Raw genomic sequence first — 10,716 nt, forward strand, 5'->3', positions numbered from 1 at the left:
ACATCAACTTGTGGAAAATGGGCATCCTATGACCCCTTTAAGGATTTTACTTCCTTATTTACATGTTGTTGTCACTGCCAGAATTTTCCAGTGTGAACGTAGGCACAATATTACTGTAACATTTTGTAAATGTGTCAAAATTTGTTTTCCGCAGACGACGGGGAAGCAATTGTGTCCGTGAGCTCCTCTAGACTGTTGACCTTTTCGTATGAGATGAGGCAGCGGGATCCCCAGACAGGAGCTCTAAAGCAGGAGGAGGTTGACAGCTCCTGTGGTCTCATGTCAGTGACTCATCAAGGGATGAAGTTGCGATTACTGCCCCCAGAGCCTGGGGCCTATGAAGTGAAGCTGTTCACCCGGCGAGAGGGTGAACCTGGTGCTCTGCGGTGGATTTGCTCTCTTGAACTGGAGTGCCCCAGTATCCAGAAGAGGCAGGCCCTGCCTAGTAACCCCTACCTGAACTGGGGCCTAGCAGCAGGGGCATCGGCACTAGGTGTCAAGGATTGCAGCGTCGCAGGAGAAGAGGCCATAGTGGTGGGTGAGGGTGGCGAGTGCAAGGTGATACTACACACATCACGACCTCTGATGATGGTGTGCGAGCTCTCGCACCATGAGCTTGACGCCACTGCGGCCAAGCGCTGCCTTGCGTCGCAAATCACAGCAGAGCAGCTGGTGTGTAACGTCATGTGCCCATACAAAGGATTTTACCGGCTGTCTGTATTCGTGCAGGATTACAACAGTGGAAGTGGGACTTTTCAAAATGCCGGGAACTACCTGCTGCACTGTCAAAACCGAGGATTGAACCCAAACGCATTGTATCCTCCAGATTTGGGCCTGTGGTGTGGTCCTGGGGTGCGTACTCAAGAAGCCGGACTGTCCCATTTCAGCCACACAGGGGCGATAGTAAATGCACCCCAGGGCCAGTGCAACATTACCTTCCACTGCGCTTCACCAGACCTGCAAATACACGCGGCCCTCTGCGCTGAGCTGCATGAGCAGGCTCATTTTCCTCTGTCCCGGTATGTACTCTTGACATTTACAGATACAAGTAAGGTAACCGTGAGTGTGCACGCACCCAGAGCGGGAGTCTATCGTCTAGGTATTTATGGACGCAAACCCCCTCAGCAGGACTACATGTCACTGTGTGACTTTATAATCAGGAGTGTGTGTGAAAAGCCCGGAGATCCATTTCCATCTGTGTATTCAGCGTGGGGAAGAGGGTGTGTGCTGCTGGAGCCCCGCACAGGTGTGCTGGCTCCCCAGAGTTCAGAGAGTTTTCGAGTGCGGGTACCAGGTGCGCAAAGAGTGTGTGTCGTGGGAGAGAAACGGACGGATCTGAAGATGAATAAGAGCAGAGTTTGGGTAGGTGAGGCTGTCACTGGAAATGCCACACAACTCAAGCTCGCTGCTGTCACTAAAGAAAGCAATGACATGCATGTTCTCATGACCTTTGATGTCCTTAACCTGAAGAATGAACAGTGAACAGAACAGACTTTTGTCTAGAGGACAAAAGGGCTACGTTCACACTGCAGTTCAATGTTGTTTACCAACACTGCAAAAAATAAATAAAATAACTAATAATAATAATAATTTGTAGAGATATGAAAACACATTTAAGACAAAATAAATTAACAAGACAAACTTTGTAAAATAATTAGAGTACAAATCTTTCAATTTATTATTTTTAATTAAAAATATTAAATTTTATTAGTTTTATGCCTGAAAGAAGAAAACAATGAATATGTTTGCATTAAATCATTAATCAAATGCAAATCAAATTAATCAAATGCATTAAACTGTACTTTCTATTCATCACAAAATCCTGGAAAAAAAAATTCTGATGAAATGAATTCTGAAGGACTCTGAAGCTGCAGTAATGGCAGCTGAAAATTAAGCTAAGCAATGACATGCATGTTCTCATGACCTTTGATGTCCTTAACCTGAAGAATGAACAGTGAACAGAACAGACTTTTGTCTAGAGGACAAAAGGGCTACGTTCACACTGCAGTTCGTTTAAATTTAAAATATTAAATTTTATTAGTTTTATGCCTGAAAGAAGAAAACAATGAATATGTTTGCATTAAATCATTAATCAAATGCAAATCAAATTAATCAAATGCATTAAACTGTACTTTCTATTCATCACAAAATCCTGGAAAAAAAAATTCTGATGAAATGAATTCTGAAGGACTCTGAAGCTGCAGTAATGGCAGCTGAAAATTAAGCTTGGCCTTTACATGAATAAATTAAATTTGAAAATATATTCAAATAGAAAAAAATAATTGTGTAATAACATTATATGTGTAGTGTAGTGTAATATTAATTTTAGTAGTGTAGTGTGTATCACATTTCAGCAGAACTGGAACTAGGCACTCTGTCTTGCAGTGTGAACGAAAAGAGGAGGAAAGAAAAGGACAAAAACATATGTAAGAAACATATCCAGGTCAAAGTGTGATAATATCCACTCATATTTTTGAAACAAGACGTTTCTTAATGACATTTATGTCACTGTATGTATGTGTGTGTACATGTTATATTTGCTTGTTGACACAAACAGTCCGTATCCTCAACTGTTCTTATGCACTGCAAGTATCAGGGACATAAAGTGACTACCAAATTAAAGGTTTCTCTGGCCTCAGTGTGTGTGCAACAGAAGAGAATATTACCGTCCATCCTACACATCAGTCCCTGGCAGTGATCAAAAGACAGAGATGACCAAACAACAGCCACATTCAATGTAGCCCAAACATGATGCTGCATGATGCTAGCAATACCAAGGTCATGGGTTTGATTCCCAGGGAATGCATGCATTGGAAAAAAAAATGTTTTTACTCTAAACAAATGTTCATCCCACTTTTCAAATGCAGACAAATACATGCAGCCAGTGTCAAAATCTCTCTTAACTCCACTATGAGGAGTCATGGGAGACAAACAGACCTTAGTAAGGTTTACATGATGCAGTCATAACCAGTCAGTGCATCAGAAATGAAACCTTGAACTCGTCCCACTGGCCAGTGAGAAACAATGGCTGCTATGTGTGCAAAGGGTGGGTACCGTCTCCAGGGAGAGATGAAGGGAGCCTGATGTAAGTTAAAAGAAATGTGGGTATTGTATCTGCAAGAGGGTGAGCACATTGTTTAGACCCACTTTGGAGCCAAGTGCAGGTTGTATAAACGGCCGAGGATGGGCTGGGAAGCATGTGTAGATCCTTGGGGTGCGTTACAGTAGAGTCTCAGTGGATCAAATACAAGTATTTTGGAAGGTGGGCTGGGCAGGGACCCAAAGTAAAGGCCAGGAAAAGGATGTGTGTGGTAGATTTGACACACAAAACAGTACTCGATTATATTACAGATACACATACTAAGTTATAAATAGCTTCTGTTGTTGCAGGCCGCTGAGATTAGTGCTTAAACTGGGCTTGGCATCCTAAAAGATGTTATCACCATGTGACAAATCCACTGCTGATTTGATAACCTTACACACACAAACACACTTCTCTTCCAGGCTGTTTCTGTCAGAAGACGTTGTTTGCCTGCATTGTTTCACTGAGCAGACTACTGCGAATGACCGATAATAAAAATAGCTCATCAAAGGAAATAGCTTATAAATATTTTAATGTGTTATTTTGTGATAAATACAACATATATATTAGAAAAAAGCATCAGTCACAGGAGAAAACACGAGTTACAGTAGTTTTGTGCAAACGACACTCAAATTTAGATTTTTCACATACTTTTGTTTAACCCCTTTAAACAAAAACAAAAGTTATTTTTGAGAGTTTTGGCACTTTTCAAGTAGAACCATCTGAAATCTTGTTCAGTTACGAAGATATCAAAGTTATCATGAACTCCAAGCACTGGATATTCTGAAACTGAGGTAAAGACTGGGGAATCTATATGAATTCTACATTTTCCCTCTGGGTCAAAAAGGTCCAACGTTTTCCCAAAACGCCAATATAAGACCTTAGGGGTGCATGTTTAGCTTTGTGCAAATAACGTTTAGCTTATAATATCTATTTTTAGCTATTTCAATTTTCAGGCTTGTCCCCAGCCAGCAGCAATTGGAAATAGTTTAGCCCTTTAGCTTGTCCTAATTTTACTCTTGCCCCCGAAGCATTCATCCACAACATAATGCACTAAATGTAGGCCAGTTGTGATGGACGTTTGAAATAAAACTTCAATGCTGGTGTTGCCAACTCTACTAGATACCTGAGAACACAAGACACGTGCTGTCTGAATATTCATCCTCTGGTTGATTATTAAAAATGACCAGATTTAGGGGCTGGACAAGGTAAAACGTTTTGGTCAGGAACAAGACTTCAGTGACCACTGAAAGTCAGAATATTTATCTAATAATAATAGGTTGCCACCAAAGACAATGTTAAAAAAAGTGCTTTTCTTTGAAAGTCTGACCTTTTGGAAAACCCAGGCCTGTTTGCATTCAGCAAAACAAAACGAAAAAAGACTATCCCTCCTATCTGAATAGCATTGCAGCCGCAAATTTAAGATTATTATTGACATATTCATGTCATAAATCTTTCCACCAAACTCTGTTTTATTCCTCTAACTTCAGCTCCACAGCTGTGCGGGCCAGAGGGGGTTCACATAACATCAGGAACTGCCTCTGGAGGGCCTCACTAGGGTCCTCTATGATGAGGAGCAAAAGCCAGATTCATAGTGCTCATCTATGACCAAAAGTCTTCGAAAACCATTGGCCCAAATTTCTTGAGTTTTACACGGTGGCCCTCCAGTGCCTTTATGTTACTCAGTAGACCCTTACTGGCCCTTTACACTTACATAGACAAACAACTCTTCATATCCTTTCACCAACACTGGCGCTTGGCTCTGCCAGGGGATGCCCCTGCTCTCTGCCAAGACTCTGCAGCGGCAGCCAAATATCTCTCACAGGAGAGAATCTGCTTCGCCTGAGGAATACTATCATCTGGCTCCAATTTAATTGATTTCACAGCATTAGAAAAATAGAATTTGCAAAGATAAACCACGTTTTTCCAATATGAAAAATAGATTGAACTCTTGCGATTTCTTTCTTGGTTGTTCCAGTTTGGTGAAAGGCATTTCAGTTAGCATAAATAGAACTTCATAAGACATCTTAACACATGCGGATAGTATGTGCTAAAACAGGCCTCTACTTTGAACTACACATTATATAAGTGTTACGTAGCCCTGTACCCTTTAAGGACAGCTGCTGTGTAGAATCCGACTAACAGCAACACCACCAGCTAAATGAGTGTGTGTGTGTCTCTGCGGCACATTGGAGATTGTGTTTCAGCACTCATGAAGTGACTGCTTACCTCTGAGGCTCTGTCACCTATTAGCGAGTAGTCGGTTTCTCTTTGCTTGTCGGTTTAGCGCGGATCTACATCTCAGCAACGTCCTTTCAGAGTTTGTTCACAACAGGGTGGCCTTGAGTAAAACTGCACTTGCATACTGACAAGGTACAGAAGTGTCAAGAGACATAAAGGCAAAGTTATAAATCTCCAAAGGAACACTAAAAAGGCCCATAGCAACATTAGCACTATGTAGCTCATAAATCTCCATAGTAACTCTGACAAAAGAGTGAATATGGCTTGGTGAAACAGCTGCTAACCATGTAGTGTAATAACACCGGTACAGTATATTGCATCACAGAGGAGACCAGCAGTGTCAGGGTTTCTTTGGAAGTGCTTTCCTTTGCTCCTTTAGTAGTGCCGTAATTGTTTCAAAACATTACTTTTAAGGCTTGTCTTGTAGACAAAAGGTCAAATGTGTGTATCTACACACAAGACACTGCTGCTCTCCTGCTGTGTGTGATTAGTTGAAGTAAACATGCATAGAATGACACACACCCCAAATTGAGTTAAAATACGACCGTAATACCGAACGATATGGATCTAGCAAGTACAGGGGTGATATAAGCAAACTAATTCTGCTTCTGCCACACCTTTGTACCAGCACACGCTCAGCAAGCATGGGTTTAACACACCAAACCGATCCCTGGTGCTACACACAAACCCAACACCAACAAGTCAATCTGATAAAGAACACATTAGAACCTCTAATAATAAACCCTCCATCATACCCTGATTCCCTAACCCTCCCAAAATGGGGTGACTTGAAGCACCGGCGTGTCAGTTAATCACTTCAGATTGGCTGAAAAGAAAACTGCAGCACATGAGAGATCCTCAGCCCTGATCCACACAGCGGGGGTCGATAGATTGACAGAGGCTGACTGAGGGCAGGTGCAGTGCACCTGCCTTTCCAGATGCACACGGCTGGAAATGAGCCTTCCGTTTGATCACTTTCAGCCTCACTGATAAATTTCATTACGATTAAGCTCAATATGTCTGCTAGGCACTGGAATTACAGTAGAACAAGCTTCACAGCATGGAACTTCACCACTACAGTATGCACACTGCGGAGAGCGTAATGATCTGGGCTTCCCTTGTACCCTAAATATAAGCTTCGAATTTCTGCTCACCTTCTATTTTATAATAAAGAGAAAATATTTTTCTTTACAGGAATGTTTTGACACATCTGAGGCTTTAGCATTGCTGTTTTACACAACAGCAATTCAGCTTTCTCAGGGCGCTGGTACTATTTACAGTCATGGTATGTTGGGCAAAGGATCTCTCATTAGGCTGTGATATTTCTTCCTGGCTGTGATCTAAATCCTCTCCATCCCTCAACAGCAAATCCCGCATTCTAACATATGAAATGGACGGTTTTGAGTGGGTAATTGGATAGTGGACGTTAGTAATTGTAAAGTGACCCTCCCCTCCCTTTCCTTGGAAAGTGAATTTGTCAGATGAGGGGATTAGGGGTCGAAGAGGTCAGCGTGTGGCTGCAGGTCCACCTCTCTGTTGAAGCGCTCAATCTCCTTATTGGCCTCCTGCACGTATTCATCAATGAACTGATCCAACACTGAACACACACATGTAAGGAATCAACATGTGGTAGACAACACAAGAATAACACAAACACATTGCTTCTGGCAAACACACAGTAATATTCAATACTGTCAATATTCGATATTAATTTTAATGCTGTTGATTACAACTGACAGTAATATTAAATGATGCCTCAGTGTGTATAAATGCATTTACAGTAATACACTTTTAATGAAAGCGTAGCCTGGCAAATGTGCTGCTTTTCAACACTCCTGATTAAACATTAAGCCTACTTATCGGATTAATAAAAGTAAACATCACGTTCCTGTTCGTTTATACACACATTGGGACGAGTTGAAATTATTGTCTGTGGTAATCAACAGGATGCTGCTGTTGCAGTATACAGACATTAGGTAAAAAGTACACTACTGTTCAAAAGTCTGTTGGTATGATTTTTAAATGCTTTTAATGGAAGTCTTTTATGCTCACTAAGGTTGCATTTATTTGATCAAAAATACAGTGAAACAGTAATACTGTGAAATACTGTTTCAATTTAAAACAACTGTATTATATTTTAATACGTAATTTATTCCTGAATTTTCAGCATTAACCATCTTCAATGTCACAAGATCTTTCCGAAATCATTCTAATATGGTGATTTGAACAGCATTTATTTGAAATAGAACTATTTTGAAACATTATCTTTACTGTCTCTTTTGATCAATTTAATGCATCCTTGATGAATAAAAGTTTTCATTAAAAAAAAAAAAATCTTACTGACCCCAAAAGTTTGAACGGTAGTGTAACCCAGAAAATTTCACCACCACGCCTGGTTAAAAAGTTATACTACAATTTAAAGATACGAGGATGGAAGTTTTGCTTTTCTCCAAAGAAACTGACAAAGTGATGACCGTTGTAGAAGTAACCAGGAGGGAGAGGATCAAGGTGTCTTTTCACCTAGTGACACATAAGATGAAAATATTTAAAGTGTTAGATCAACTATTTGCTTTGTTGCTCATTTAATGAAAAGATGAGTGAGCGCAAGTGTGTCTATACTCACATGAATGTATCTGATCTCCTGTGGGGTGAGTGTCCTCTTATTCTTCTTGACTTTTTTTTCCACTTTCTGTGAAACACAAAAACACTGACATTTTTAAGCCCTGATCCTCAAATGATTATGATTTCATTAAAATGTCCTTCTCTTATATGTAGGAATCTGTGCTCACAGAAGCCTGCAGAATTGCATGTAGTTCATAAAATTGTTTATTAAGTATTTTGGGTTATATGATAATGCTTTCAGCTACCAATATGTTGTTGCCCTCAGCACATATTTTACTATACTTAAATCAATGTTTATTCCTCCCAAAAAATTAGGGAAGAAAATATGGAAGAAGTCTGCGGATTCCACCTGCTCCTACCTATGAGAATTTACCTGTTTGGCACAATGCCGAAGCCAGTCTTTCAGCCCCTCCTGGGTGAGCCCCACTCCATGAAACATTAGATAACAGTTGTTTGTTGTCCGTGGGCCATGGTGAGTTCCCTGATCAGGGGCAATGGTCACATTCCCACTGATAGAGTTACAGTTTACCACCATTTGTCTGTCATTGTCTACAGTGAAACAGACACCGCATGCAGTCAGATACACACACACACACACACTTCACTGAGTCCAACATGCTGCACACTAATTTATCAAACATGTCATCAGACGGAGCTATGTCTAGCATGGCGTGCCAACAGCCATCCATCCCATCAATCACTCCTCTGCAGTGCGGACTACGACTCTGCACTCTACAAACAAGCAAGGAGTCAAACTTGAAAACAACTGATCACAATGCACTGAGTGTTACGAAAATGTTTTACGAAAAAAATCAACTTACAGGGATCTGAAAACAAATCACACACCAAACCGAACATAGGCACCAAAAATCAAAAGATTTCTATGACAAAACACAGATGATTCATGGTGACAACTAGGCATCACAGATGGTGTTCGGACCGTATGGGTCCTAAATGAACTACACTATCTAGCGTGCTTTAACTCAGGCTCTGTTAAATCACTCAGCTCTCTCCATTCTGTCAATCTGCCCACTCTCTCCATGCAACTACACCACAGATTCAAAGGAAAAGAGGAAAGTCAAAACCCTCCAAAAAAATGTGACTACAGGAGGAAACGACTGAGAAAAAATGAGTGAGAACAGATGTGTGCAGGCCACATCACTTTGAGGATTCAGAGGTGAGAGTCCTACCGTGTGGCGTTACCCCACAGGCCCCCTGCCTACTACTTCTCATAGAAAAATCACATTAACTACACAAACAAAACCAGAGCAAGAGACATCCTGGAATCAAACAATAACATTTATAGACAATCAAAATTGATTTGTGACTATGTCACACTGTATTTCCCATAAAAAAAACTCATATTAAGACAGATTTGGAGGAGGTTATAGAGACCGACTGCCCTACCAGAGAATAGCACTTTCCCACTGATGTGATAGATGTTTCCTGTGAAAGGATTGGGTTTGATAGAGGATTTCAAAGCTAAGAAAAGAAAAGAGACAGAGAGACAGTAAGTTATGTTGTCTTGTCTTTGATCACTTACTTTTGATACTTCCATTTTTAGCACATGGTTGTACAGCATCTTTACATATACTGTCAGCAATCACTTTATAATTAAACCCTCTTGAATATTTATCATTGATGATTAGGCCTCTCACAATTATTACATAACCACATGATCACAATTATTTGATCGGATTGCTATTATTTAAAAAGACCTCAATCATCCTGCATGATAAATTACAATCACAAATTGGCATCAAAATAAAGTCATTTAAAAAAAATATGCCATTAAATGCACATTTTGTGCATCTTTTTAAAGCATTAATGCATTATGCAAAATCAGATAATCTCAGGAGGTGTTCACATCTCACTGCAACGGACCCTATTTACTTTCTTAATCTTTAATTAAAAAATATATATATATATATATTTTAACAGAAACTTAAAGGTCGTCTTTTGTGCAACATGACAGTTTGAGGGTTTTATCCAGAACACCTTACAATGCTGTGTGAATAATTTAGAATGGAAATAATAATAATAATATATATTTTTTATAACTTTTCATGTCATTCTAATCTGTGCCAGTGCTATTTAGTATTATTTCTATACTATTATTATTATTTCGAATTAGCTTTTATTTTATATCCCATTTAGCAGTTTTTGTTTTAGTAATTAGTTTTAGTAGTTGTAATTTATTTTAGCATTAGTTTTAGTAACTTAGTGATTCAACTTAAACTTAAATTCAACTTATTCCGGTTAGTTGCTAATGCAACATTTCTAATTTTCATTTTATTTTGTAAAGTAAATTTTAAAGTTTTACTTCAATTAACAAAAACTATTTCAGTGGTCTCATAACAATAATAATAGTACTCTGTGCAATATTTTTCGCTACAAAAGCTTAAAAAGTTTTTTTTAAAGGGGTCATATGCGATTTAAATGGTTCCTTTCTCTTTGGAGTGTTACAAGCTCTTGGTGCATAAAGAACATCTGTAAAGTTGCAAAGACTAAAGTCTCAAATCCAAAGAGATATTCTTTATAAAAGTTAAGAGTCAGCCACGCCTACCCCACTGGATGCAACAAATGCCTCGTTTATAATGGGTTTTAAATGTTATAAAAACCCATTATACGCCCCTTGCCATATTGTGATGCCTTGTCCCGCTCCGGCTGGGACAAGGCATCACAATATGGCAAGGGGTGTAACATTTCCGTCACACGCTTGAGGTATTCGGCCAATCACAACGCACTGGATAGCTGGCCAATCAGAGCAC

At 39.7% G+C, this 10,716-nt stretch overlaps 2 protein-coding genes across 3 annotated transcripts in view; one reads left to right on the forward strand and one right to left on the reverse strand.

Moving 5' to 3' along the window:
- The window catches only part of LOC107733664 (kyphoscoliosis peptidase-like), a 12,781-nt gene extending 11,258 nt beyond the window's left edge, over positions 1–1,523 (forward strand). The window contains exon 8 of the mRNA XM_016545395.1: positions 155–1,523. Within this exon, the coding sequence (XP_016400881.1) occupies positions 155–1,482 (1,328 nt within the window). The 3' untranslated portion in view covers positions 1,483–1,523. The remainder of the gene's footprint in view (positions 1–154) is intronic.
- A 4,912-nt stretch (positions 1,524–6,435) lies between these two features.
- Positions 6,436–10,716, reverse strand: part of LOC107733742 (uncharacterized protein C20orf194-like) — a 34,332-nt gene continuing 30,051 nt past the window's right edge. For both annotated transcript variants that reach the window (XM_016545505.1, XM_016545504.1), the window contains exons 33-37: positions 9,353–9,427; positions 8,319–8,494; positions 7,947–8,012; positions 7,750–7,843; positions 6,436–6,920 (exon numbers count right to left, since the gene is read on the reverse strand). In XM_016545505.1, coding sequence (XP_016400991.1) covers positions 6,814–6,920; positions 7,750–7,843; positions 7,947–8,012; positions 8,319–8,494; positions 9,353–9,427 — 518 coding nt within the window. In that variant the 3' untranslated portion in view covers positions 6,436–6,813. The remainder of the gene's footprint in view (positions 6,921–7,749; positions 7,844–7,946; positions 8,013–8,318; positions 8,495–9,352; positions 9,428–10,716) is intronic.

This window comes from Sinocyclocheilus rhinocerous, unplaced genomic scaffold (assembly GCF_001515625.1).
Source record: "Sinocyclocheilus rhinocerous isolate Xijiao unplaced genomic scaffold, SAMN03320098_v1.1 scaffold789, whole genome shotgun sequence".
In the NCBI taxonomy this organism is placed as follows: Eukaryota; Metazoa; Chordata; class Actinopteri; order Cypriniformes; family Cyprinidae; genus Sinocyclocheilus; species Sinocyclocheilus rhinocerous.